Below are 27,738 nucleotides of genomic sequence, written 5' to 3'. Positions count from 1 at the left end.
GTTTCTCTTTGTAGTCATTTTGTGTCTCTTTGTAGTCACTTTGTTTCTCTTTGTGGTCACTTTGTGTCTCTTTGTGGTCATTTTATGTCTCTTTGTGGTCATTTTATGTCTCTTTGTGGTCATGTTGTGTCTCTTTGTAGTCATTTTGTGTCTCTTTATGGTCATTTTGTGTCTCTTTGTGGTCATTTTATGTCTCTTTGTGGTCATTTTGTGTCTCTTTGTGGTCATTTTGTGTCTCTTTATGGTCATTTTGTTTCTCTTTGTGGTCATTTTATGTCTCTTTGTGGTCATTTTATGTCTCTTTGTGGTCATTTTGTGTCTCTTTGTAGTCATTTTATTTCTCTTTGTAGTCATTTTGTGTCTCTTTGTAGTCATTTTGTAGTCATTTTGTGTCTCTTTGTGGTCATTTTGTGTCTCTTTGTGGTCATTTTGTGTCTCTTTGTAGTCACTTTGTGTCTCTTTTTATGGTCATTTTGTGTCTCTTTTTAGTCACTTTGTGTCTCTTTGTGGTCATTTTGTGTCTCTTTGTGGTCACTTTGTGTCTCTTTGTAGTGGTTTTGTGTCTCTTTGTAGTCATTTTGTTTCTCTTTGTAGTCATTTTGTTTCTCTTTGTGGTCATTTTATGTCTCTTTGTGGTCATTTTATGTCTCTTTGTGGTCATGTTGTGTCTCTTTGTAGTCATTTTGTGTCTGATTTTGTTGTATGGGAATGTCATTTTTGTTTTGACGCATCAGTTGTAATTGAAAAGCACCCCCCTGCTGTTAAAGTATCCACACCTGACCTGACCTGACCTGTGAGTCTTTTCCCCTCCGTCTGAACCAGGCAGGTAAAGCCTATTGGCTCAGCCTCTGTCAGCACAACCCTGCGGGCTGGGCGGCCTGATCCCATTAGGGAGTTATTTTAGGAGCTTCTTTGATTTCTCTCTCCAGGACCTAAGAGGGTTACAGAGTCCTGAGGTTTGCTCTCCGCCTGCAGAGTCACTCCAGCCTCCTGCTGTCGCCGACCCCACGGATTTATAACTTTTTGACTCTTTTTGTTGAGTCCATCAAGCTCTTGTTGTTCTTCAGACATCCATCCACTGAGGAATTTCTAAAACCCCTTCAGGGTCATTTTCTTTCTGCAAGGGTTTTCCTCCCGTTGGACCGGACCAATGGGGAACCACGGCTCGAACCTGGACGACATCCTGGCGGAGGACATGCACCACTGGTACAACAAGTTCATGCGGGAGTCTCCATCGGGCCTCATCACGCTGTTCGAGCTTAAGGCCATCCTGGCCCTGAAGGGCATGTCGGAGAAGGCCCACAGCTACGTGGACCAGGTCTTCTTCACCTTCGACATGGACGGGGTGCGTTCACACCGACACACTCACACAGCGAGGGTTTTCAAATTAAACGCTAAATACGTCTCGTCAGGTTAGAGTCGCATATTAAAGTCCTGTGTCTTCTTCACCTTCGATATGGACCGACACACTTACAAAGAGAGGATTTTCAAAGTAAAGCTTCTGAATTAAATATGTCGAGTTCTTGTCAATTAAGAGAGATTTCAGTTTTAGCAGGGTTAGTCTTTGGCCACCAAGTTTGTGGACCAGTGGAAATGAAGCAAGTTGGATTATTAGATCGAGTTAAAGTGAAACTGAAACATATGTTTGATATAATTCACAAAAATATGAACTGTCAAATTGACATCATTGGAAGCCAACATAAGAACATTCAAAGTAAAATAGCATGAAGCTAATTGTTCTAACCTTGGAGAACGTCATGGAACAACTGGCCTTAATACTTTTGGTCTGTGTGTCATGATACTGTTTTGAGTTGTTGTACTTTTAATAAATATATATATCACCTGTCGAAATAAAGGTTTGATAAAATAAAAAATATCCATACTGCGAGCCTTTGCAAACCATTTGGACAGCGAACAGTAATCGTCGCCAGCTATCTACCGATATGTCGGAGCTACTAAAACCGAGTCTACGCAAACTGCTAACGTGATCCAAAAAGGCAAAAAAATATTTAGGAATGGATGCAGGAGTTTATAATTTTAATTCTGGAACTGTCTTTGTATCACTCCATAAATCACTGAATCCTGTCAACACACAGAACTCTGTGCATCTCCTGCATGTAGTGAGTGTAGCGTGTATAACATGAGCTGTGAGTGACATGTGAACAAAGCCCTCTGCACAAAGCTTCAGAATATAGAGAGGAATGAAAGTGGAGAGTTTGGTGTATGTAAGTGCTACTGAAGTGGAGACTTCTGCTGAAGAGTGTGAGAAAAAGCTCCTTTAGAGAAAAGCTCCTTTAAAGATATGTATTGTAACATTCATACATGTTGTACACACTACAGGTGAACAGAGTCATACATGTTGTACACACTACAGGTGAACAGGGTCATACATGTTGTACACACTACAGGTGAACAGAGTCATACATGTTGTACACACTACAGGTGAACAGAGTCATACATGTTGTACACACTACAGGTGAACAGGGTCATACATGTTGTACACACTACAGGTGAACAGAGTCATACATGTTGTACACACTACAGGTGAACAGGGTCAAACATATAACTAACAGATATCAGCATGAAGCTTATCTAATCTATATCTAAGTAATATAATGCAGTACTAAATAAAAGGTTATACATATACACATTGTACAGTTTTGAGCTTTGTTTTCTCTAAACACGAGAGACTAATAATAAAATATATTATGTATGTTTATATTTTCTGCGGTGGATCAGCCCAGTCTGTGAAATAAAACCCGATTTAACAGTTTTCAAAATGTTAGCCGCTTGAAAAATTGGAAATAAGTTGCTGTTAGTATTATTACTAAGTGCTGTTTCAGGAGTTATCCTAGGAATTAAATTATGTTCACTTGTAAGTTATTTCAGATTTTATACAGAAAGTAGTGTGAGGTCAGTCGCTACATTTTTAATACTTAAACTCGACTACAATATTTCCCAAATCCTTACCAGGCGGGTTTTGCAATGTGGAGAATAATATTTTATATCCTTGAATTTATTAATGCAAAAGTATAGAAGCTCACTCTATCGAGTATTGTTTCGTGTGGAGGAATATTAGAAAACCGTTATGACTTTGTCTGAATTAATTTAGTCTGTCATTACATAAGAAGTATTTAAGGAAAGTAAAATGAGGATGTTAAAAGTAAACATTTTGCAGATATACTTTAGATTAGGGGGGGAACCTTATTCCTATCAAGGGCCATTTTATTTTTTACAACATCCTTCGAGGACCGTACTAATTATTGAACTCATAACATTTTTAAGACACATAACCTCTGCAAATGTTTTTAACACAATAATGAAATAGAATAAAACATAATATAAGTACCAAGTGATATAAATAAAGTGAGTATTGCACATGGCAGTGATAACTGCACAGCAGTGGTGGAACAGTGTGTTCTTGGTGTGGGGGTCTACCTCTCTATCTGTCCATGTTTGTATGTTCCGCTCTGCAGAGAGCTGCTTGTTGGGCCAAACTCCACCGAAGAGCATTAACTTTATCCAAACACTCGTCCTTTCAGCTTCAACTTTGGCATGTTTCATGAGGCAAGCGCGTCCGTACAAACTAGACACACTGGCTTCCACAGAGAAATCCACCTTTCTCTGTTTTACACTCGCCACGCTGAGTTCGCTGATGTCAATGACCGTTTCGTTTAATACTGAAGTTTTTTGACATGACGTGACCATGTGAAGACACGTTCCACTCGTGTTGTGTTCAAAGACCCTGACCTTGGCTAGGAAAAACAGTCAATCGCCCATCTATTGTTTTTATATATTTAGTTTTAATGGATTCTTTTGCGTGTGTTTATGAATGACCTCGAGGGCCGGGTCAAATGGTCTCGCAGACCATATACGGCCCGGAGGCCAGAGGTTCCCCACCTCTGCTTTAGATATTCAGAGATGGATATTTGGTTCCAGAGGTTACTTGTTTGTATACAGAAATATAAATATACTAATTTTTGAGAATTTTAGCTTTAGACCTTAGGAGGACATTTTTGTGGGTCCCCACTTTATTACAAAGACCTGTTTAAGAGTTCAGTTTTTAGTTTTTTTAATGTTCAGGTTATAATTAGGTTTGGGTTAGAACGAAGGGTTAGGGTTGGGGTTAGGAGTTTAATTGTGATTTTAAAGGTTCGGAAACCTATGTTGTCCTTGAGGGTCCTCACAAGTATAGAAAGACAAACGTGTGTGTATATAAATTAATAACAAATTACGATAAAACTGGTTTGTGTTCCATAATTGGAAATAAATGAAGAAATAAAGAAATAACAAAGAAATAAATGTACACAATGTAAATGTCAACTGTAGATCATTGTAAATAAAAATACAGATTTAATTATTTAAAATGTTAATATTAAGTAAAACCAGACTTTTGGTTTTGGTGTCTAACCTTCAAAATAAATCAGAAAGACTATATTTAGTATGATTAAAAAACACTAAATCTTTTCTGATTTATCTAAAGACAAACGTTATATAACAACTTTAAAGCTTTTAGATCTCATGAAAAATCACTTTTATCGTCAAAGTCAGGATTTTTGAGAACATTGTTTGTTATTTAAATCTCTTCTATATGAAATATTTTGAGTCTAATAATAAATCTAAAAGTAAATATACAAGTCTAAACTTATATGTAAACTTGAACAGTTTTTGATTGTTGTAATATTCTTATTGTTCATAATAATCCACTGCAACTCACCAGGAAGACACTCAGGGGACTTTTATACTAAAGAGACTCTTATTTTGAAAGGTATCCACTAGATTTACTTTACTCGTCAGATTAATTTCAGATAATCTGTTGAATATATTTTTACACAAAACAAGGACTGTTTTAATAAACTGTTGTTTTAATAAACTGTTGTTTTGGACTTTAAAGATGTAATCCCAGACCATAATAATTATCTGTTGTGTAGTCAGTAATCTGAATCCAGGAAGCACAATATTTAAAAAAAAACTTTACTTTTGGATTACTTTGATACCAAATATGCAAATGAAGACAAATAATAAGTGATGAATAAATGAGTTCCATATAATTTAAATTAAATTAACTGGTTCGCTCAGTAAATATCATTAAAAGCGTCTTTGATGAAGAAGAAACTGAGAAGTGACGTCTGCAATATTCTGCTTTATCTTAAAAATTAATTTTTACAATCCTGCAAATACCCAGTGGGGGGGGGGGGGGATATTCAGATCCTATTAAGTAAAAGTACAAACACAATAATGTCAAAATGCTCCTTTAAAGTAAAAGTCCTGCATTCAGTAGTAATATCAGCAAAATGTTCACAAAGTATGAAACGTAAAAGTATTCATTCTGCAGAAAAATGGCCTCAATTTGTGATTTATTATATATGTAAATGACATTATTAGGTAATATTGTTGCATTAAGTAGCATTTTACATTAGACAAACATTATATTCAATATATATTTTGTGATATATTTGATGTTCCAGCTCTCTGGACCTCGAACGTTTGCTGCTTTAAGCTTAATGATTAAAATCTTTGAGTTTTAAAGTCTGAATCTGAGAGTAACTGAAGTCAGTAAACGTGTCGCAGAAAAAAACGTTATTGAGATGAAGTGCAGTTGAAGTATAAAGTAGCAGGAAATGGAAATACTCAAAGTACAAGTATCTCAAAATAAACTCAAGTATAGTACTTGAGTAAATGTACTTAGTTACTTTCCACCACTGCAAATAACTCACGTTGAGCTTTTTATTCTTCAACGTGCTGAAATCTGTTTGTTTTGTCCCAGAGCTGATTTTACTGAACGTAAGGTTTCTGGAAGTTCCCCCCCGAGGAGACTCAATTATCTTCGTCTTTATTAACAAGGAGCATAAAATGCTCTGAAGCGTGGAAGACGGTTCAGATCCCGTCGCGTGGGACTCCTGCAGCGAAAGGAAAGTCAGATTTAAGATGTTTTTAATAAAACTCAGAAAAGATCAAATTTCATCCAGAAAACAAATTATTTTGAGATTTAAAAATGTCATAAGTGTCATAAAGTCATAAAATCCTACTTCCCACGTGCATTTAAAAACTTTTGAAAGATTTATTTATTTTACACATATTTAAAAACCAAGTAAGGGTTTATTTTTAGATTAATTCATTTGAAAGTTTTAAATATAATCTAGTTAAAAAACTATAAATGTGATAATTTATACACTTTGTCCCAATTCTTTACACTAAACTAACGTTTCTGGCAGTTTCTCCACCTCAGCAGATTAAATCATTTGTCTTTATTAAACAAAAAACAAATTATAATTAATATATATAAGATATATATAATATAATTATAACTTTAATCTCAAAAAGAGAAAAGATGATTTAGCGTTCTCTGAAAACTTCCTTATGAAGAACAAAAACAATATTAGTAAACAATCTTGACAATATTTATATAGATTGGATCATTTAACTGCTGCAGAAATGTGAAACGACAGAAGTGCTTTAAAATCAGGACTTTACAAATAATCTGCAAAGTGTTTGAAATAAAAGTAAAAAGTAAAAAGTGAGAGTGAAGTCCGCTGTGGGAATCAGGACAAAGATGGCTGCCACAGAACTTTCATTGGCTCTCTGTCTGATTGGCTTACAGTGTGCAGCTGCAGGACATTATCCCGCGCTGTTTATGGCGAGCTAAGTGGATTCAGTGTGTGTGGCGCTGAAGTTCAAAGAGGATGTTCTGAGAAAGCTGCTCCTCAGACGTCAGGAGATCACGTTAAGATTAAGCTGCAACTTCCAAGAAGTCAGATTGTATAGAAGTCTATGAGAAAATGTTCCCACTCCTCTGTAACATCCAGCAGGAGGAGACTCCTCTGTAACATCCAGCAGGAGACTCCTCTGTAACATCCAGCAGGAGGAGACTCTTCTGTAACATCCAGCAGGAGACTCCTCTGTAACATCCAGCAGGAGGAGACTCTTCTGTAACATCCAGCAGGAGGAGACTCTTCTGTAACATCCAGCAGGAGACTCTTCTGTAACATCCAGCAGGAGACTCCTCTGTAACATCCAGCAGGAGGAGACTCTTCTGTAACGTCCAGCAGGAGGAGACTCCTCTGTAACATCCAGCAGGAGACTCCTCTGTAACATCCAGCAGGAGGAGACTCCTCTGTAACATCCAGCAGGAGACTCCTCTGTAACATCCAGCAGCAGGAGACTCCTCTGTAACATCCAGCAGGAGGAGACTCCTCTGTAACATCCAGCAGGAGACTCCTCTGTAACATCCAGCAGCAGGAGACTCCTCTGTAACATCCAGCAGCAGGAGACTCCTCTGTAACATCCAGCAGGAGGAGACTCCTCTGTAACATCCAGCAGGAGGAGACTCCTCTGTAACATCCAGCAGGAGACTCCTCTGTAACATCCAGCTGCAGGAGACTCTTCTGTAACATCCAGCAGGAGGAAACTCCTCTGTAACATCCAGCAGGAGGAGACTCCTCTCTAACATCCAGCAGGAGGAGACTCCTCTGTAACATCCAGCAGGAGGAGACTCCTCTGTAACCTCCAGGAGGAGACTCCTCTGTAACATCCAGCAGGAGGAGACTCCTCTGTAACATACAGCAGGAGACTCCTCTGTAACATCCAGCAGGAGGAGACTCCTCTGTAATATCCAGGAGGAGACTCCTCTGTAACATCCAGCAGGAGGAGACTCCTCTGTAACATCCAGCAGGAGGAGACTCCTCTGTAACATACAGCAGGAGACTCCTCTGTAACATCCAGCAGGAGGAGACTCCTCTGTAACATACAGCAGGAGACTCCTCTGTAACATACAGCAGGAGACTCCTCTGTAACATCCAGCAGGAGGAGACTCCTCTGTAATATCCAGCAGGAGACTCCTCTGTAACATCCAGCAGGAGACTCCTCTGTAACATCCAGCAGGAGACTCCTCTGTAACATCCAGCAGGAGGAGACTCCTCTGTAACATCCAGCTGCAGGAGACTCCTCTGTAACATCCAGCAGGAGGAGACTCCTCTGTAACATCCAGCTGCAGGAGACTCCTCTGTAACATCCAGCAGGAGACTCCTCTGTAACATCCAGCAGGAGGAGACTCCTCTGTAACATCCAGCTGCAGGAGACTCCTCTGTAACATCCAGCTGCAGGAGACTCCTCTGTAACATCCAGCAGGTGGAGACTCCTCTGTAACATCCAGGAGGAGACTCCTCTGTAACATCCAGCAGGAGGAGACTCCTCTGTAACATCCAGCAGGAGGAGACTCCTCTGTAACCTCCAGCAGGAGACTCCTCTGTAACATCCAGCAGGAGGAGACTCCTCTGTAACATCCAGCAGGAGGAGACTCCTCTGTAACATCCAGCAGCAGGAGACTCCTCTGTAACATCCAGCAGGAGGAGACTCCTCTGTAACATCCAGCAGGAGACTCCTCTGTAACATCCAGCAGGAGGAGACTCCTCTGTAACATCCAGCAGGAGACTCCTCTGTAACATCCAGCAGGAGACTCCTCTGTAACATCCAGCAGGAGGAGACTCCTCTGTAACATCCAGCAGCAGGAGACTCCTCTGTAACATCCAGCAGGAGACTCCTCTGTAACATCCAGCAGGAGACTCCTCTGTAACATCCAGCAGGAGGAGACTCCTCTGTAACATCCAGCAGGAGACTCCTCTGTAACATCCAGCAGCAGGAGACTCCTCTGTAACATCCAGCAGGAGGAGACTCCTCTGTAACATCCAGCAGGAGGAGACTCCTCTGTAACATCCAGCAGCAGGAGACTCCTCTGTAACATCCAGCAGGAAGAGACTCCTCTGTAACATCCAGCAGCAGGAGACTCCTCTGTAACATCCAGCAGGAAGAGACTCCTCTGTAACATCCAGCAGCAGGAGACTCCTCTGTAACATCCAGCAGGAGGAGACTCCTCTGTAACATCCAGCAGGAGGAGACTCCTCTGTAACATCCAGCAGCAGGAGACTCCTCTGTAACATCCAGCAGGAGGAGACTCCTCTGTAACATCCAGCAGGAGGAGACTCCTCTGTAACATCCAGCAGGAGGAGACTCCTCTGTAACATCCAGCAGGAGACTCCTCTGTAACATCCAGCAGGAGGAGACTCCTCTGTAACATCCAGCAGGAGACTCCTCTGTAACATCCAGCAGGAGACTCCTCTGTAACATCCAGCAGGAGGAGACTCCTCTGTAACATCCAGCAGGAGACTCCTCTGTAACATCCAGCAGGAGGAGACTCCTCTGTAACATCCAGCAGCAGGAGACTCCTCTGTAACATCCAGCAGGAGGAGACTCCTCTGTAACATCCAGCAGGAGACTCCTCTGTAACATCCAGCAGCAGGAGACTCCTCTGTAACATCCAGCAGGAGACTCCTCTGTAACATCCAGCAGGAGGAGACTCCTCTGTAACATCCAGCAGGAGGAGACTCCTCTGTAACATCCAGCAGGAGACTCCTCTGTAACATCCAGCAGGAGGAGACTCCTCTGTAACATCCAGCAGGAGGAGACTCCTCTGTAACATCCAGCAGGAGGAGACTCCTCTGGTTGTATAGAAGTCTATGAGAAAATGTTTCTTCTTCTCTCTTGATTTATTTCCTCAGTAACATTTTCCTGATGAGTTTATGTCTCAATATGTTTCAAGTCTTCTTCAACATGAAGTTAAAAGAAGACGAAAAAGCAGCGAATGCTTTAGGGCGGGGCTACATTTTGATTGACAGGTTGCTTCCACGGTATAAGGGTTTCGATCCTGTGCCGCTGCACTAAGGACTCAGCTTTAGTACTCGCCTGCTCTAACAGGTCAGCTATCAGGCGCCTGCACATGATGTTCATTTAGTAACTTATGGAAACATTTAGGGCGGGGCTACCTGTGATTGACATGTCGTCTTTCACACTTTGTGTTTTCACTTCATCAAAGTTTTAACATTTTGCTCAAACATCATCACTTCTGGATCCAGAACAACAAGATGGCGACGGATACAATGAATTAAATTCATATGTGTAAAAGTTGTACAATATAAAAATACTTTGAATGTGACAGTCTTCAGATTTAAGGCTTTAATGTCGCTCTCCTCCTGCAGGACGGCTACATCGACTTTGTGGAATACATCGCAGCCATCAGTCTGATGCTGAAGGGAGAAATCAACCAGAAGCTCAAGTGGTACTTCAAACTGTTCGACCAGGACGGGAACGGAAAGATCGACAAAGAGGAGCTGGAGACCATCTTCTCGGTAACGACCACAAGCTAAGAGCTTTGGTACCAGCGAGGCAGAGAGTCCACAAATCCACTTTATCAGAGAAAAGACCGACATTTAAAAAAAAAAAACTCTTTAAAAATTATTTAATGAAATATTCTGATTTTATTCCAACTTTTCTCTCTAAACATAATGGGATTTAGTTTCAGTTCTAGATTCTGATATCAGATTAGTGTCGCATTTTATGACTTCCTCCATTTTTACACAAAAGTCAAATGTCAAAGTCAAATGTTCCTTCTCTGATAAAAAGCAGCAGGAGGCGAGAAAACTCAGAGATCCACTCTGCATTGAAATAATCCACAGTGTGTCCTCATGGATAAGGTACTGGGACACAGCATCCCCCCCCCCCAACCCCCTCCTGTGTGTCCTTAAATCTCAGATCTTCAGCATCTGTCGAAACACACGAGGGACCTGTGATCAACACCTAAAACGACCTACAAACTGAAGACACTGAATCAGCAGAGCCGGCTGGATTAGCTCTGAAATTAGTCGCGTGTTAATCTGCAGGATGAGCTCAATCAGCCGACAGGAAGCTGCAGGAAGCTGAGCGAGTCCCAGTCTGCACGTCAAACCAGGGAGACGGATTTACACAGAATATAAAACACAAGAGAAAACGGAACATTTGTACATTTCTAGTTGTTTTATATGAGAATCTTAAAGTGAAGTGTCTCTGAGTATTATGAAAAGGGCTCAACAAATAAAATATATTAATATTATTATATTAAAGTACTAAGGATAATCAGGCCATCAACTAATGTTAAAAAAAGAAAAAGGTAATTTAAAAGGTGATATTTAAAATCCTGAAATGGAAAATAAAAAAGCTTAAATATATTTCTTATTGGAAAATGAAAACAATATTAATTCATTATTATTTATTTATTATTTTACCTTTTTATACTTTTATAGATTTTATTATTTTTAATTTGTTATTTATAAAATAAAAATGCATTTTAATTAATTAGTATTTATTTATTATTATTTTATTATTTATAAATATTATTCTATTATTTACAAATATTTTATTATTTTATTTTGAGTGTTCTACTTGTGTCTTTTATGGAAATATATATATATATATGTACAAGAAGCATGGCAATCCCATAATGTTGTGTCATCATTGAAAATAACGCTTCACATTAAAAACATTTGAAACAGGAAAAATTAAATAACATATTTGCTTTTGTACCTTTTAAAAAACAATCCTTAAATAACCAACGTTCTGTCATCTTCATCATTCAGAAATAACTTTTAAAAAATCTGCAGATTCTGAGCTTTTAAATGTGTTTTTAATATTTACAGGAAGTAGAAACACGGCCCTGTTTTGTGTGTCGCCCCCTGCAGGCCATCCAGGACATCACGCGGAACAGAGACACCAACCCCGAGGACATCGTGTCGCTCATATTCGAGAGGATCGATGTGAAGGGAGAAGGTAAAGTTGCTATTAACACTCATCCACACAAAAACGTTAAAACCTTTTTCAAATCAGTTTAAGGCAAAACAAGCCAAATAACTAGTATAACCTCCAGTAACGACACGCTCACGATTCCATACGATGCACGGTGTTGGGTCCACGATACGATTTTCACAAAATATATTTTCTCTTATCTTTTATAAGATAAAGAAACATATTTCATTTTATTTGTCAAAGTGAAACTGAAAATATATTTTGTCTTTAATAAGAAAAACACTCATTTCTAATTTAGACCGAGTAGTAACCAGGAAACATCTGCTGACGATCAAATCACGTGTGATGATGACGATCAAATCACGTGTGATGATGACGATCAAATCACGTGTGATGATGACGATCAAATCACGTGTGATGATGACGAGCTTCAAAATATCCATATTAACTTTGCTCTCAGGACACACTTTACATTCGTTACCAAATGAGTGGTGAAGATGGAAGAATATAAACGTGTTTGTTTATAAAATACAGAGACAAAAGGAAACCCTATTATACCTTTGGCCTTTGACCCCCCTCAGGTGAGCTGACCCTGGAGGAGTTCATCGAGGGAGCCAAAGACCACGAGGACATCATGGACATCCTGAAGAACCTGATGGACCTGACGCCGGTGTTAGTCATCATCGTGGAGGGCCGGTCAGGCTGAGGGTGGCGGCGAAGCATCGGGACGACAAAGACTGAAAGATGCAGCAAAAACAGTTAAAAAAACTAAGCCCTCACTCCCCTTTCAAAATAAGAGAAAAGACTTATCCCAGTCTCGGAGCGAGTCGCACGCAGGAAATGTAAAACTTTGTGATGGACTGTGATTGGCCGTCCAGCCTCTGAGCGTCCGGCTGCTCGTCTCCAAGTACCAGGTGGACAAACAAACTTATTTTGGACAAAGATATCTTTGAAGACTTTTCAAGCAGCATCCAGCTTCACAAACCCGTCTGTCACCTCCGACACAAAGATCGTGTTGTTTGTCCAGAAATGTTCAAAACCCACAGAACTTTATTTTGAAATACAACAATGATTCTGTTTCCAAAGACCTTTTTGGGACCAACAGAATCGAAACAGTTAGTACCAGACTCCATTCAAGGTTTTGCCAATTTAAGACATTTATTTAGACAAGCTGCTTGTGTTTAAATATTGTTGAAACAAATGTTTGGAGGTAAAACTCATTTATATTAGTATATTAGTATATAAGTAACTTCTCTGTAGTAATATTGAAACATGTACACAGCCTTTCAGACTGAATTTAAATTAGTCTAAAATGAAGATAAAATGAGTTTTGATGGAATAATGTGGCCATAAAGAAAACATGGAGCCTCGGGTTTGAATATTTCGATCTAAAAAGTAAATTCTTGTTTTACTGAAAAGGTTTTTAATCTTTCAAAGTTAACGTCTACTTTTAGCACAATCAGTTTTACATGAAGCTGCAACTTCTCACTTTCATCAGTGAATCAATTAACAAATCAATCATTTAGAGAAGAACATGTCAGGAAACATCAGGACACAGTGAATCTAATTTGTTGATTATTTTTCTGTTCTAATTAATCAATTAATCTCCATGTTGCACATAGACGGGTCTGAACATACGCTTCTGTATTCCACATGTGAATGTCTTTATGGACTCTGTGAAAGCCTCGTTGAAGGCTGTAGGCTGGTTGCAGTGCATGCTGGGAGAGTGTCGTGCTCTGGAGCTGCTGATCCTCTAAATGCAGTTAAAGGTTCAGCAGCCTGAGACGTAATGGAGCAGACTTACATGCATGTTGACCGCAGAAACTTATTTCTTAAGGACAAGCAACCGGCAGGCTGCACGAGGAAGTGTGAACTTCAGGGTTGAAAAACTTCCTCAAATTGTACTTTTCAGAACTTTAATGATGAAGATGATTTTAGTACCGATTTTGTGTACAAGAATGTTTTCTCCGATTGAAACTCCTCTTTCATCAGATAATACCAGATTCCATTAGACATTTAGCCAATTTAAGACATTTTATTTCGACAAGCTTTTTGTACGGCTGCTTGTGTTTAGATGGGTTTATTTCAGATTTTGTCGTTAAATGCAACAATCGTTTGGTGCTAAAAGCGTGTTTGTATTCCTCAAAGTAACGTCTCGAAACTTTGGTTTCTTATTTAAAAAACGACTAAAAAGGAAAATCTACATTTCTATTTCTGGCTTCTACTAAAGAGCAAAGTAAACCTCGACAACCAGGCCACACCAGGCCACACCAGTACACCAGGCCACACCAGGCCAAACCCCAGGCCACACCACACTACACCACCACACCAGGCCAAACCCCAGGCCACACCACACTACACCACCACACCAGGCCACATCACACCAGGCCACACCACCACACCACCACACCAGGCCACACCACACTACACCACCACACCAGGCCACACCACCACACCACCACACCAGGCCACACCACACCAGGCCACACCACACTACACCACCACACCAGGCCACACCACCACACCAGGCCACACCACACCAGGCCACACCACACTACACCACCACACCAGGGCATACCACCACACCACCACACCAGGCCACACCACCACACCACCACACCAGGCCACACCACACTACACCACCACACCAGGCCACACCACCACACCAGGCCACACCAGGCCACACCACACTACACCACCACACCAGGCCACACCACACCAGGCCACACCACCACACCACCACACCAGGCCACACCACCACACCAGGCCACACCACCACACCACACCACCACACCACCACACCAGGTCACACCACCACACCAAGCCACACCAGGCCGGGTGTGGATACCATCCAACTAAAGAGACGCTTTACTTGTTTTGATCAGGTCTAAAAAACACAAAATAAAACTAGAAGCAGACCTCCGGCGACTTTAATTATTTCACTTGCCCCAAGATTAAATAAGAAGAAATATAAATGGTACTTACATTTAACTTTGGCCGGTTGTTGTGACGTTCCAGCGCTTTGCACTGTGGGACACAGTGGCGAGGTAGACATGTCCGAATCAGAACAACATCCATCCTGCAGATTTAGCTTTCCTTTCTCCAAACTGCGTGCTACACTTTGTCCAGTTTTTACTGCTTTTATCGAAGTAATAACACATTTACAAGAAGAAACTCAAACATTTCTTGATATTACGAGAAAATTACTTGCAAAAAAAACCAAACTAAACATTTCTTGTAAAGCGTTTCTTCTTATATTCGCACGTCGCCGGCTCAGAAAGATGTTTCGATGATTCGCCGCCGTAGGTTTTGAATGCAGGACTTCTAAATCTCTGCTTTAAATATGTTTCCTGCTCAACTTTGTGGTTTTTCCCGGTTTAAGCTGCTTGTCTTTTTTTATTTTTATTTTTTTTTCACTGTTAAGCATCAAACTGCGGAGAAAATATATTGTGTTAAAACCCGCTAATGTTTGAACATTTTGAAAACATCTTTTCACACTTTTTTGTTTTTACACATACTTGTATAAAGTGGTGGAAAGTAACCAAGTACATTTACGCAACTACTGCACTGAAGTAAAGTGGTCGAGTAAACATTTTACTGCACAATCAATACTTTAAGTGCATGTTGTTGATAATACTTACATACTCTTACTTAAGTCGGGTTTTTATGGTGGAGTGTTCGGGCCACAATAAAGTGGAAAGAGATAAATATTAGGAGACATTAAAGTGACAAACCTTTTAAACTCTGAGCTTGAAGTGAGGAAGTTGATCCAACCTTCAGCGAAGCGTCTGGCTGCTCCATTAAATAAACTTTTTCTGCTTTTTTTCTCGTGAATCTAGAACTTAAATCTCAGAGAATATCCAAGTTTGTTTCTTCTTGGAATACGCCGTCGTAGGATTTGAATGCAGGACTTTTACTGGTAGTGAAGTATTTCCAGTGTTAATAGTACTTTTACTGCAGTAAAGGATCTGAATACTTAACTTTTTAGAGATCAGATCAAATGTTAGTTTGACTAAAATACACACTCAACTAATAATTCAGTTAAACTCTGTTAACATTTATTATTAATGATAATTTCTACTTTCTGAATGTTGGGTTTTAATGAGGAACATAAAATCAGACAGCTTTTATGCCAAAGAAAAGTTGAAATCTGAAGGAAACAAACATTAAATTCATATTAGATTAGGATGAAACAGATTCTCATGGTGAGAAATTAGATTTATTGTCGGACAGAAAACTTTTCTCGTGTAAAACTTCAGAGAGATTTGACACTTTTAGATGACGTTTGGATGGATGAACATGAACTTTATTTTATTTTGAAGGGTTAGCTGTGTTAGTTTTGTACGACTGGTCTCTTATTTTGAAGCTAAACAGAAACTACTGAATGATTTGCGCGTTGTAAACATTTTTACTTTTATACGATGACGAGTGAGACAAGATCAAGACGACAGGGGGGGTGTTTGGACATGTTTGAGTAGAGGAAACTGAATATAGTTATAGTTGAAGAAGAAGACGAGGAGGCCATTTTGTCCTTAAAGCTGCTAACGGGTAGTCGTAGTCAGATCTGATCTGCCGGTTAGCATCATGCTAACGGGTAGCCGTACAGTCAGATCTGAAGGTTAGCATCATGCTAACGGGTAGTTGTACGGTCAGATCTGATGGTTAGCATTTATGCTAACGGGTAGTCGTACGGTCAGATCTGATCTGCAGGATAGCATCATGCTAACGGGTAGTCGTACAGTCAGATCTGATCTGCCGGTTAGCATCATGCTAACGGGTAGCCGTACAGTCAGATCTGATCTGCCGGTTAGCATCATGCCAACGGGTAGTCGTACAGTCAGATCTGATCTGCCGGTTAGCATCATGCTAACGGGTAGTCGTACAGTCAGATCTGATCTGCCGGTTAGCATCATGCCAACGGGTAGTCGTACAGTCAGATCTGATCTGCCGGTTAGCATCACGCTAACGGGTAGCCGTACAGTCAGATCTGAAGGTTAGCATCATGCTAACGGGTAGTTGTACGGTCAGATCTGATGGTTAGCATTTATGCTAACGGGTAGTCGTACGGTCAGATCTGATCTGCAGGTTAGCATCATGCTAACGGGTAGCCGTACAGTCAGATCTGCAGGTTAGCATCATGCTAACGGGTAGTCGTACAGTCAGATCTGCTCATGCAGGTTAGCATCATGCTAAAGGTTCTTATTGTGCAATAGAGACTTCTACAGGGAAAGTGTGTCCTGTAAAAACCTGTAAAGTTCATTTTAAACATCAAGTTTTGTGTTGCCTTATTAAAGTTTTTAAACTAAATGTGTGTAATTTTATTTGAACTCCAACACCAACACTAACTGACAAACGTTTTTAATCACCAGTTTAAGTATTTTTTCAGGTTGTTTGAATCCAGTTGGACATTTTTGTGGAGAAGATCAGCGTTGGACGTTCAGATACTTTATTGCAGACAAATAACAGACTATTTAAATACTCTACAAGTAAATCCTAAAGTCGTAAAGTCACAAGAAAAATCTCACAAATTTACAACGAAAGAATCAGTAAATTTACTAGAAAAACAAAATCACTAAAAACAAATTACAAATAAAAATTTCTGCTTTGAGATAAATAAAATACAGTAGAAGTATAAAAGTAGCAGAAAATTGTAAGTACAGTACTTGAGTAAATACATTATACTTTTCACCTCTGGTGCAGATGTAACAATAAACACCATTTCAAACACAAATGAGATAAATGATCTTTATTTTTATTTGAAGGTATAGAAAAACAAACTTCAATGTCTCAGGTTTTGGTCCATGTGGTGAGTTTGTTTTATCCACCTGGAAACAGTTTCTGATATGACTCGAGTTTCCACCGAGCCAGATGTAAAAGTGCAATATGTCAGCTGATGTACCATCCATACAGGCTGGAGTGTATCCCAGCATGCATTGGTTTAGAGGTGGCGTGTACCTGGACGGGTCACACAGACAAAAAGACACATTCAGTCTGCAAGTAAGAAGTACGTTACAACGTGCACTACAAGTTACAACGTGCACTACAAGTTATAACGTGCACTACAAGTTATAACGTGCACTACAAGTTATTACAACGTGCACTACAAGTTATAACGTGCACTACAAGTTATTACAACGTGCACTACAAGTTATTACAACGTGCACTACAAGTTATTACAACGTGCACTACAAGTTATAACGTGCACTACAAGTTATAACGTGCACTACAAGTTATTACAACGTGCACTACAAGTTATAACGTGCACTACAAGTTATTACAACGTGCACTACAAGTTACTACAACGTGCACTACAAGTTATTACAACGTGCACTACAAGTTATAACGTGCACTACAAGTTATTACAACGTGCACTACAAGTTATAACAACTTGCATTACAAGTTATAACGTGCACTACAAGTTATTACAACGTGCACTACAAGTTATTACAACGTGCACTACAAGTTATAACGTGCACTACAACTTATTACAACGTGCACTACAAGTTATAACGTGCACTACAAGTTATTACAACGTGCACTACAAGTTATTACAACGTGCACTACAAGTTATTACAACGTGCACTACAAGTTATAACAACGTGCACTACAAGTTATTACAACGTGCACTACAAGTTATAACGTGCACTACAAGTTATAACGTGCACTACAAGTTATTACAACATGCACTACAAGTTACTACAACGTGCACTACAAGTTACTACAACGTGCACTACAAGTTATTACAACATGCACTACAAGTTACTACAACGTGCACTACAAGTTACTACAACGTGCACTACAAGTTACTACAACGTGCACTACAAGTTATTACAACGTGCACTACAAGTTATTACAACGTGCACTACAAGTTATTACAACGTGCACTACAAGTTACTACAACGTGCACTACAAGTTACTACAACGTGCACTACAAGTTATTACAACGTGCACTACAAGTTATTACAACGTGCACTACAAGTTATTACAACGTGCACTACAACTTATAACCGATGTTAGCCGCTACGCTAGGTGACAGTTAGCAGGTCGTCTCAGGGTGAATTTAAAGCTCACATGCGAATGCGTATCATGAACGGTTTATTTACAGGCAACATGAGCAACAGTTCATTCTCACGTAGGCAAGCAGTGCTCACGTTCACCGGGGGGAGGGGGGTCTGACCTGCAAGCTCTCACAGCTGTTTGGGCCTCTCCTCCTGCCGCAGAAGGCTGACGTAAAGACGCAGGAAGCTGTAACAGACGCCCAGGGAGCAGTACACGGAGGTGGCCAGCAGGGGCAGGAAGGGCAGCGTCTGATGCCACGGCGTCAGGGGGAAAGCCACCTCGCAGGCGAGCGCCACGGCGAGCAGCCCGAGCAGGTAGACGACCTCCAGAGGGCGCAGCAGAGAGCCCTGACCACTGGGAGCAGAGTATTGTATTTATTACTTCATATCATTTGTTTCATATTAAAGTGAATATCAAGACATTTAAAGACATCAGGACTTTGAGACGGACATGTTTCACTATTTTCTGACATTTTATAACCAAACCATGAATGTAGAAAATAATCTGCAGAATAATCCATAATGAAGGATAATCATAAATTGCAGCCCAATAGATTTTATTTATCATCATTATTGTTCTCTTGTATTATATTTTACTTGATGCATCATAATGTTTATAATCAAAACACTTTTGCATTTTTCCTTTAAATTTTCATGCAGAAAAATAAATATTTATGCATCTAATATGTTGTAATTACACTAGAAATTAAGCTTCTTGAAGTACAATTAAGGCACTTTTCAAACTTTGAAAAAAAAATAAGATTCAAGTGTTTTCAAGGATTTCCAGCACCTGAATATAACAAATCTTCAAACATCCAGTGTGGCGTCTCTCCTGATGTTTTTTAAGACAGGGTCTGAACGATTAAATTAAGTATTTAATATCAAATGTTGATCTGGTTTAAATAAAACTTTTTTTTCTTTCTTTTTTTTATAAATTGTGTAATAAAAACACATTTCTTTACCTGTAAAGTTTCATCAGAGCAGTGAAAGAGTAGATGGTGAACATCAGCATCAGAAGCACTTTGATGGGCAGCTCTGCAACAAACATTCAATTACATTATATTACATTTAATTACATTATATTACATTATATTACATTTAATTACATTTAATTACATTTAATTACATTTAATTACATTATATTACATGTAATTATATTATATTTAATGTAATTTAATTACATTATATTACATTTAATGTAATTTAATCAAATAGAATATTCAGAGCAATAAAAATCAGCTGTGAGAACTTACTTCGGTTTGAACATTTTAGAGAAAAAATTGTTTTAAATGCAAAGTTCAGATCCTTACTGCAGTAACAGTACTAATACTACTAATACTACTAATACTACTAATACTACTCTGTAAAAATAAGATAAAATAAGAAAATGTGTGTGGAAACATTAATAATAAATAACAAAAGTAAAAACAAAAGGGAAAAGCGTAAGGAAAGATAAAGGGATCAAAATATTAATAATGTAAAGAAATATAAAAAGAATAGAGTAATATATATCCAACAAATAAACAAATATATGATCAATTTAAAACAGAAATAAATGAAAATGCTTATTATTATTATATATTTTGTAATTCATAAATTCATAAAACCTCGGACTGAATCAAGCCGAAGAAAGTGATGACACTCAGAGATAAATAAAAATAATAGAACGTCTCGAAACCTTAAATTTACCTGCGGGGGTGAAGAGCAGCGGGAACAGCGAGTAATGACCTGTGGTGGTCAGCAGCAGGAAGATCCCAGCATCCTCTCTGCTCTCCACCGCCAGGATGCTGCAGGAAACAAAGAAATACATACATTTGTACTTCAGTGAAGCACTCGAGTGACTGTGCGTCCACATCAGACGGACCTGAGCGGCAGGATGGCGAGCAGGACGGCCTTCTCGTGGACGTGCCAGCCGAACAGGAAGGATCCGAGAGCACAGAGCAGCAGGCAGCGCAGGAAACCGCGAGCACCGCGAGGACGCCGCCAGATGGACGCCAGCGCCGGCTTCAGAGAGGGATGACAGGAAGTAGTTAGACTGTGACCTACTGTGTTGACTGTGTGTGTTGACTGTGTGTGTTGACTGTGTGTGATGACTGTGTGTGTTGACTGTGTGTGTTGACTGTGTGTGTTGACTGTGTGTGTTGACTGTGTGTGATGACTGTGTGTGATGACTGTGTGTGTTGACTGTGTGTGTTGACTGTGTGTGTTGACTGTGTGTGATGACTGTGTGTGATGACTGTGTGTGTTGACTGTGTGTGTTGACTGTGTGTGTTGACTGTGTGTGTTGACTGTGTGTGTTGACTGTGTGTGATGACTGTGTGTGTTGACTGTGTGTATTGACTGTGTGTGTTGACTGTGTGTGATGACTGTGTGTGTTGACTGTGTGTGTTGACTGTGTGTGTTGACTGTGTGTGTTGACTGTGTGTGTTGACTGTGTGTATTGACTGTGTGTGTTGACTGTGTGTGTTGACTGTGTGTGATGACTGTGTGTATTGACTGTGTGTGTTGACTGTGTGTGTTGACTGTGTGTGATGACTGTGTGTGTTGACTGTGTGTGATGACTGTGTGTGTTGACTGTGTGTGTTGACTGTGTGTATTGACTGTGTGTGTTGACTGTGTGTGATGACTGTGTGTATTGACTGTGTGTATTGACTGTGTGTGTTGACTGTGTGTGATGACTGTGTGTATTGACTGTGTGTGTTGACTGTGTGTGTTGACTGTGTGTATTGACTGTGTGTGATGACTGTGTGTGTTGACTGTGTGTGTTGACTGTGTGTATTGACTGTGTGTGATGACTGTGTGTGTTGACTGTGTGTGTTGACTGTGTGTGTTGACTGTGTGTGATGACTGTGTGTATTGACTGTGTGTGTTGACTGTGTGTGTGGACTGTGTGTGTTGACTGTGTGTGTTGACTGTGTGTGTTGACTGTGTGTGTTGACTGTGTGTATTGACTGTGTGTGTTGACTGTGTGTGATGACTGTGTGTGTTGACTGTGTGTGTTGACTCTGTGTGTTGACTGTGTGTGATTACTGTGTGTATTGACTGTGTGTGTTGACTGTGTGTGTTGACTGTGTGTGTTGACTGTGTGTGTTGACTGTGTGTATTGACTGTGTGTGTTGACTGTGTGTGATGACTGTGTGTGTTGACTGTGTGTGTTGACTGTGTGTGTTGACTGTGTGTATTGACTGTGTGTGTTGACTGTGTGTGTTGACTGTGTGTATTGACTGTGTGTGTTGACTGTGTGTGATGACTGTGTGTATTGACTGTGTGTGTTGACTGTGTGTGTTGACTGTGTGTGTTGACTGTGTGTATTGACTGTGTGTGTTGACTGTGTGTGATGACTGTGTGTGTTGACTGTGTGTGTTGACTGTGTGTGTTGACTGTGTGTGATGACTGTGTGTATTGACTGTGTGTATTGACTGTGTGTGTTGACTGTGTGTGATGACTGTGTGTGATGACTGTGTGTATTGACTGTGTGTGTTGACTGTGTGTGTTGACTGTGTGTGATGACTGTGTGTATTGACTGTGTGTATTGACTGTGTGTGTTGACTGTGTGTGTTGACTGTGTGTGTTGACTGTGTGTGATGACTGTGTGTGATGACTGTGTGTGTTGACTGTGTGTGATGACTGTGTGTGTTGACTGTGTGTGTTGACTGTGTGTATTGACTGTGTGTGTTGACTGTGTGTATTGACTGTGTGTATTGACTGTGTGTGTTGACTGTGTGTGATGACTGTGTGTATTGACTGTGTGTGTTGACTGTGTGTGTTGACTGTGTGTATTGACTGTGTGTGATGACTGTGTGTGTTGACTGTGTGTGTTGACTGTGTGTATTGACTGTGTGTGATGACTGTGTGTGTTGACTGTGTGTGTTGACTGTGTGTGTTGACTGTGTGTGTTGACTGTGTGTGATGACTGTGTGTATTGACTGTGTGTGTTGACTGTGTGTGTGGACTGTGTGTGTTGACTGTGTGTGTTGACTGTGTGTGTTGACTGTGTGTGTTGACTGTGTGTATTGACTGTGTGTGTTGACTGTGTGTGATGACTGTGTGTGTTGACTGTGTGTGTTGACTCTGTGTGTTGACTGTGTGTGATTACTGTGTGTATTGACTGTGTGTGTTGACTGTGTGTGTTGACTGTGTGTGTTGACTGTGTGTGTTGACTGTGTGTATTGACTGTGTGTGTTGACTGTGTGTGATGACTGTGTGTGTTGACTGTGTGTGTTGACTGTGTGTATTGACTGTGTGTGTTGACTGTGTGTGTTGACTGTGTGTATTGACTGTGTGTGTTGACTGTGTGTGATGACTGTGTGTATTGACTGTGTGTGTTGACTGTGTGTGTTGACTGTGTGTGTTGACTGTGTGTATTGACTGTGTGTGTTGACTGTGTGTGATGACTGTGTGTGTCGACTGTGTGTGTCGACTGTGTGTGTTGACTGTGTGTGATGACTGTGTGTATTGACTGTGTGTGTTGACTGTGTGTGTTGACTGTGTGTGATGACTGTGTGTGATGACTGTGTGTATTGACTGTGTGTATTGACTGTGTGTGTTGACTGTGTGTGTTGACTGTGTGTGATGACTGTGTGTATTGACTGTGTGTATTGACTGTGTGTGTTGACTGTGTGTGTTGACTGTGTGTGTTGACTGTGTGTGATGACTGTGTGTGATGACTGTGTGTGTTGACTGTGTGTGATGACTGTGTGTGATGACTGTGTGTATTGACTGTGTGTATTGACTGTGTGTATTGACTGTGTGTGTTGACTGTGTGTGTTGACTGTGTGTGATGACTGTGTGTGATGACTGTGTGTGTTGACTGTGTGTTGACTGTGTGTGTTGACTGTGTGTGATGACTGTGTGTGATGACTGTGTGTGTTGACTGTGTGTGATGACTGTGTGTGATGACTGTGTGTATTGACTGTGTGTGTTGACTGTGTGTAGTTGACTGTGTGTGTTGACTGTGTGTGATGACTGTGTGTGTTGACTGTGTGTGTGTTGACTGTGTGTGTTGACTGTGTGTGTTGACTGTGTGTATTGACTGTGTGTGTTGACTGTGGTGTGTTGACTGTGTGTGATGACTGTGTGTATTGACTGTGTGTGTTGACTGTGTGTGATGACTGTGTGTGTTGACTGTGTGTGATGACTGTGTGTGTTGACTGTGTGTGATGACTGTGTGTATTGACTGTGTGTGTTGACTGTGTGTGGTGACTGTGTGTATTGACTGTGTGTATTGACTGTGTGTGTTGACTGTGTGTGATGACTGTGTGTTTGACTGTGTGTGTTGACTGTGTGTGTTGACTGTGTTGACTGTGTGTGTTGACTGTGTGTGTTGACTGTGTGTATTGACTGTGTGTGATGACTGTGTGTGTTGACTGTGTGTGTTGACTGTGTGTATTGACTGTGTGTGATGACTGTGTGTGTTGACTGTGTGTGTTGACTGTGTGTGTTGACTGTGTGTGTTGACTGTGTGTGATGACTGTGTGTATTGACTGTGTGTGTTGACTGTGTGTGTGGACTGTGTGTGTTGACTGTGTGTGTTGACTGTGTGTGTTGACTGTGTGTGTTGACTGTGTGTATTGACTGTGTGTGTTGACTGTGTGTGATGACTGTGTGTGTTGACTGTGTGTGTTGACTCTGTGTGTTGACTGTGTGTGATTACTGTGTGTATTGACTGTGTGTGTTGACTGTGTGTGTTGACTGTGTGTGTTGACTGTGTGTGTTGACTGTGTGTGATGACTGTGTGTGTTGACTGTGTGTGTTGACTGTGTGTGTTGACTGTGTGTATTGACTGTGTGTGATTGACTGTGTGTGATGACTGTGTGTATTGACTGTGTGTGTTGACTGTGTGTGTTGACTGTGTGTGTTGACTGTGTGTATTGACTGTGTGTGTTGACTGTGTGTGATGACTGTGTGTGTTGACTGTGTGTGTTGACTGTGTGTGTTGACTGTGTGTGATGACTGTGTGTATTGACTGTGTGTATTGACTGTGTGTGTTGACTGTGTGTGATGACTGTGTGTGATGACTGTGTGTATTGACTGTGTGTATTGACTGTGTGTGTTGACTGTGTGTGTTGACTGTGTGTGATGACTGTGTGTATTGACTGTGTGTATTGACTGTGTGTGTTGACTGTGTGTGTTGACTGTGTGTGTTGACTGTGTGTGATGACTGTGTGTGATGACTGTGTGTGTTGACTGTGTGTGATGACTGTGTGTGATGACTGTGTGTATTGACTGTGTGTATTGACTGTGTGTATTGACTGTGTGTGTTGACTGTGTGTGTTGACTGTGTGTGATGACTGTGTGTGTTGACTGTGTGTGTTGACTGTGTGTGTTGACTGTGTGTGATTGACTGTGTGTGATTGACTGTGTGTGATGACTGTGTTGTATTGACTGTGTGTGTTGACTGTGTGTGATGACTGTGTGTGATGACTGTGTGTGTTGACTGTGTGTGTTGACTGTGTGTGATGACTGTGTGTGATGACTGTGTGTATTGACTGTGTGTGTTGACTGTGTGTGATGACTGTGTGTGTTGACTGTGTGTGTTGACTGTGTGTGTTGACTGTGTGTGATGACTGTGTGTGTTGACTGTGTGTGATGACTGTGTGTGTTGACTGTGTGTGTTGACTGTGTGTGTTGACTGTGTGTGTTGACTGTGTGTGTTGACTGTGTGTGATTGACTGTGTGTGTTGACTGTGTGTGTTGACTGTGTGTGTTGACTGTGTGTGTTGACTGTGTGTGTTGACTGTGTGTATTGACTGTGTGTGATGACTGTGTGTGTTGACTGTGTGTGTTGACTGTGTGTGTTGACTGTGTGTGTTGACTGTGTGTGTTGACTGTGTGTGATTGACTGTGTGTGTTGACTGTGTGTGTTGACTGTTGTGTTGACTGTGTGTGTTGACTGTGTGTGTGGACTGTGTGTGTTGACTGTGTGTGTTGACTGTGTGTGTTGACTGTGTGTGTTGACTGTGTGTATTGACTGTGTGTGTTGACTGTGTGTGATGACTGTGTGTGTTGACTGTGTGTGTTGACTGTGTGTGTTGACTGTGTGTTGACTTGTGTGTTGACTGTGTGTGTTGACTGTGTGTGTTGACTGTGTGTGTTGACTGTGTGTGTTGACTGTGTGTATTGACTGTGTGTGTTGACTGTGTGTGATTGACTGTGTGTGTTGACTGTGTGTGTTGACTGTGTGTGTTGACTGTGTGTATTGACTGTGTGTGTTGACTGTGTGTGTTGACTGTGTGTATTGACTGTGTGTGTTGACTGTGTGTGATGACTGTGTGTATTGACTGTGTGTGTTGACTGTGTGTGTTGACTGTGTGTGTTGACTGTGTGTATTGACTGTGTGTGTTGACTGTGTGTGATGACTGTGTGTGTTGACTGTGTGTGTTGACTGTGTGTGATGACTGTGTGTATTGACTGTGTGTATTGACTGTGTGTGTTGACTGTGTGTGATGACTGTGTGTGATGACTGTGTGTATTGACTGTGTGTATTGACTGTGTGTGATGACTGTGTGTATTGACTGTGTGTATTGACTGTGTGTATTGACTGTGTGTGTATGACTGTGTGTCTTGACTGTGTGTGTGACTGTGTATTGACTGTGTGTATTGACTGTGTGTGTTGACTGTGTGTGTTGACTGTGTGTGTTGACTGTGTGTGATGACTGTGTGTGTTGACTGTGTGTGTTGACTGTGTGTGATGACTGTGTGTGATGACTGTGTGTGTTGACTGTGTGTGTTGACTGTGTGTGTTGACTGTGTGTGATGACTGTGTGTGATGACTGTGTGTGTGACTGTGTGTGATGACTGTGTGTGATTGACTGTGTGTATTGACTGTGTGTATTGACTGTGTGTGATGACTGTGTGTGATGACTGTGTGTGATGACTGTGTGTATTGACTGTGTGTGATGACTGTGTGTGTTGACTGTGTGTGTTGACTGTGTGTGATGACTGTGTGTGATGACTGTGTGTATTGACTGTGTGTGTTGACTGTGTGTGATGACTGTGTGTGTTGACTGTGTGTGTTGACTGTGTGTGTTGACTGTGTGTGATGACTGTGTGTGTTGACTGTGTGTGATGACTGTGTGTGTTGACTGTGTGTATTGACTGTGTGTGTTGACTGTGTGTGATGACTGTGTGTGATGACTGTGTGTATTGACTGTGTGTGTTGACTGTGTGTGATGACTGTGTGTGTTGACTGTGTGTGTTGACTGTGTGTGATGACTGTGTGTGTTGACTGTGTGTATTGACTGTGTGTGTTGACTGTGTGTATTGACTGTGTGTGTTGACTGTGTGTATTGACTGTGTGTGTTGTGCCTCACCAGGATGGAGAGCAGGGTGCAGGTGACTGTGAGGGAGGGGCTGACGGGGGGGAGGACCGAGTGCTGAAACTCTTGAACCAAGCCGCCCGTCATGGAGGCGCGAGGAAGCTCCGCCTCCTGCAGCAGCTCCAGACGAACACCTGGACAGGTGAAACATTTACATTCCATCATAAAAACGTTGTTTTCTAATTATTATTTTCTTTTTACTAAAGCTGCACAATTAATACAAATGAACTGAAAGTGATTTCAATGTTTGAAACACTTTCGTACGTCAGCAGCACAAAGTGAGCAGAGACGCTCCGCTTTGTGCTTAAAATGAATAATCTGATCTCATAAACAGCTCAGAGTCGGGACGTCCCGATACCAGACAGTTAGTCGATACCAAAACTAGAGAAAGTCCACGATTCTCTAAATCGATTCAATACCACGAGAAAAACCACGAACTTCTTCATCACGTCAGACGTCAGGAGCTCAGAGTTCATCTAACATCTGTTTTATAATGAAAACATCTTCAAACATCTGGATTTATTCAAGTTTCTCACCAATTACGTTTTACGAGATGACATTGAACACATCATGATAACGTTATAATTTACATTTTCTCTCGTCTGTTCTCTGGAGCCCGAGTCACTCGGTACCTGTGGTGCTCTGGAGCAGAGGTGCCGCAGTTCTCTGGCTTGTGAACTACTTTTAAAATGACCAGGTCACAGTGATCTACTTGTATTAAAGAATGCTGCGCCGGGGGGGGGGGTGTGAAT

General features: G+C 40.9%; 2 protein-coding genes across 3 annotated transcripts in view; one reads left to right on the top strand and one right to left on the bottom strand.

Moving 5' to 3' along the window:
* Nucleotides 1-942: 942 nt before the first annotated feature.
* Nucleotides 943-13,585, top strand: guca1d (guanylate cyclase activator 1d). Of its 2 annotated transcripts, none has more exons than XM_029448133.1 (4): nucleotides 943-1,345; nucleotides 10,032-10,181; nucleotides 11,547-11,634; nucleotides 12,192-13,585. In XM_029448133.1, exons 1-4 carry the CDS (start codon nucleotides 1,151-1,153, stop codon nucleotides 12,314-12,316), a joined length of 558 nt encoding a protein of 185 aa, XP_029303993.1. In that variant the 5' UTR covers nucleotides 943-1,150; the 3' UTR covers nucleotides 12,317-13,585. The 2 variants fall into 2 exon arrangements, with proteins under 2 accessions (XP_029303993.1, XP_029303992.1); XM_029448132.1 differs by having other exon boundaries at nucleotides 11,505-11,634.
* Nucleotides 13,586-17,341: 3,756 nt separating this feature from the next.
* Nucleotides 17,342-27,738, bottom strand: part of alg8 (ALG8 alpha-1,3-glucosyltransferase) — a 22,802-nt gene continuing 12,405 nt past the window's right edge. The window contains exons 9-14 of the mRNA XM_029448129.1: nucleotides 26,981-27,120; nucleotides 20,533-20,672; nucleotides 20,358-20,455; nucleotides 19,631-19,703; nucleotides 18,788-19,023; nucleotides 17,342-17,565 (exon numbers count right to left, since the gene is read on the bottom strand). Of these exons, the coding sequence (XP_029303989.1) occupies nucleotides 18,798-19,023; nucleotides 19,631-19,703; nucleotides 20,358-20,455; nucleotides 20,533-20,672; nucleotides 26,981-27,120 (677 nt within the window). The 3' untranslated portion in view covers nucleotides 17,342-17,565; nucleotides 18,788-18,797. The remainder of the gene's footprint in view (nucleotides 17,566-18,787; nucleotides 19,024-19,630; nucleotides 19,704-20,357; nucleotides 20,456-20,532; nucleotides 20,673-26,980; nucleotides 27,121-27,738) is intronic.

This window comes from Cottoperca gobio, chromosome 14, assembly GCF_900634415.1.
Source record: "Cottoperca gobio chromosome 14, fCotGob3.1, whole genome shotgun sequence".
Lineage (NCBI taxonomy): Eukaryota > Metazoa > Chordata > Actinopteri > Perciformes > Bovichtidae > Cottoperca > Cottoperca gobio.
The sequence above is the reverse complement of the archived record's forward strand: the minus strand, read 5'-3'. Positions and strand labels throughout refer to the sequence as shown.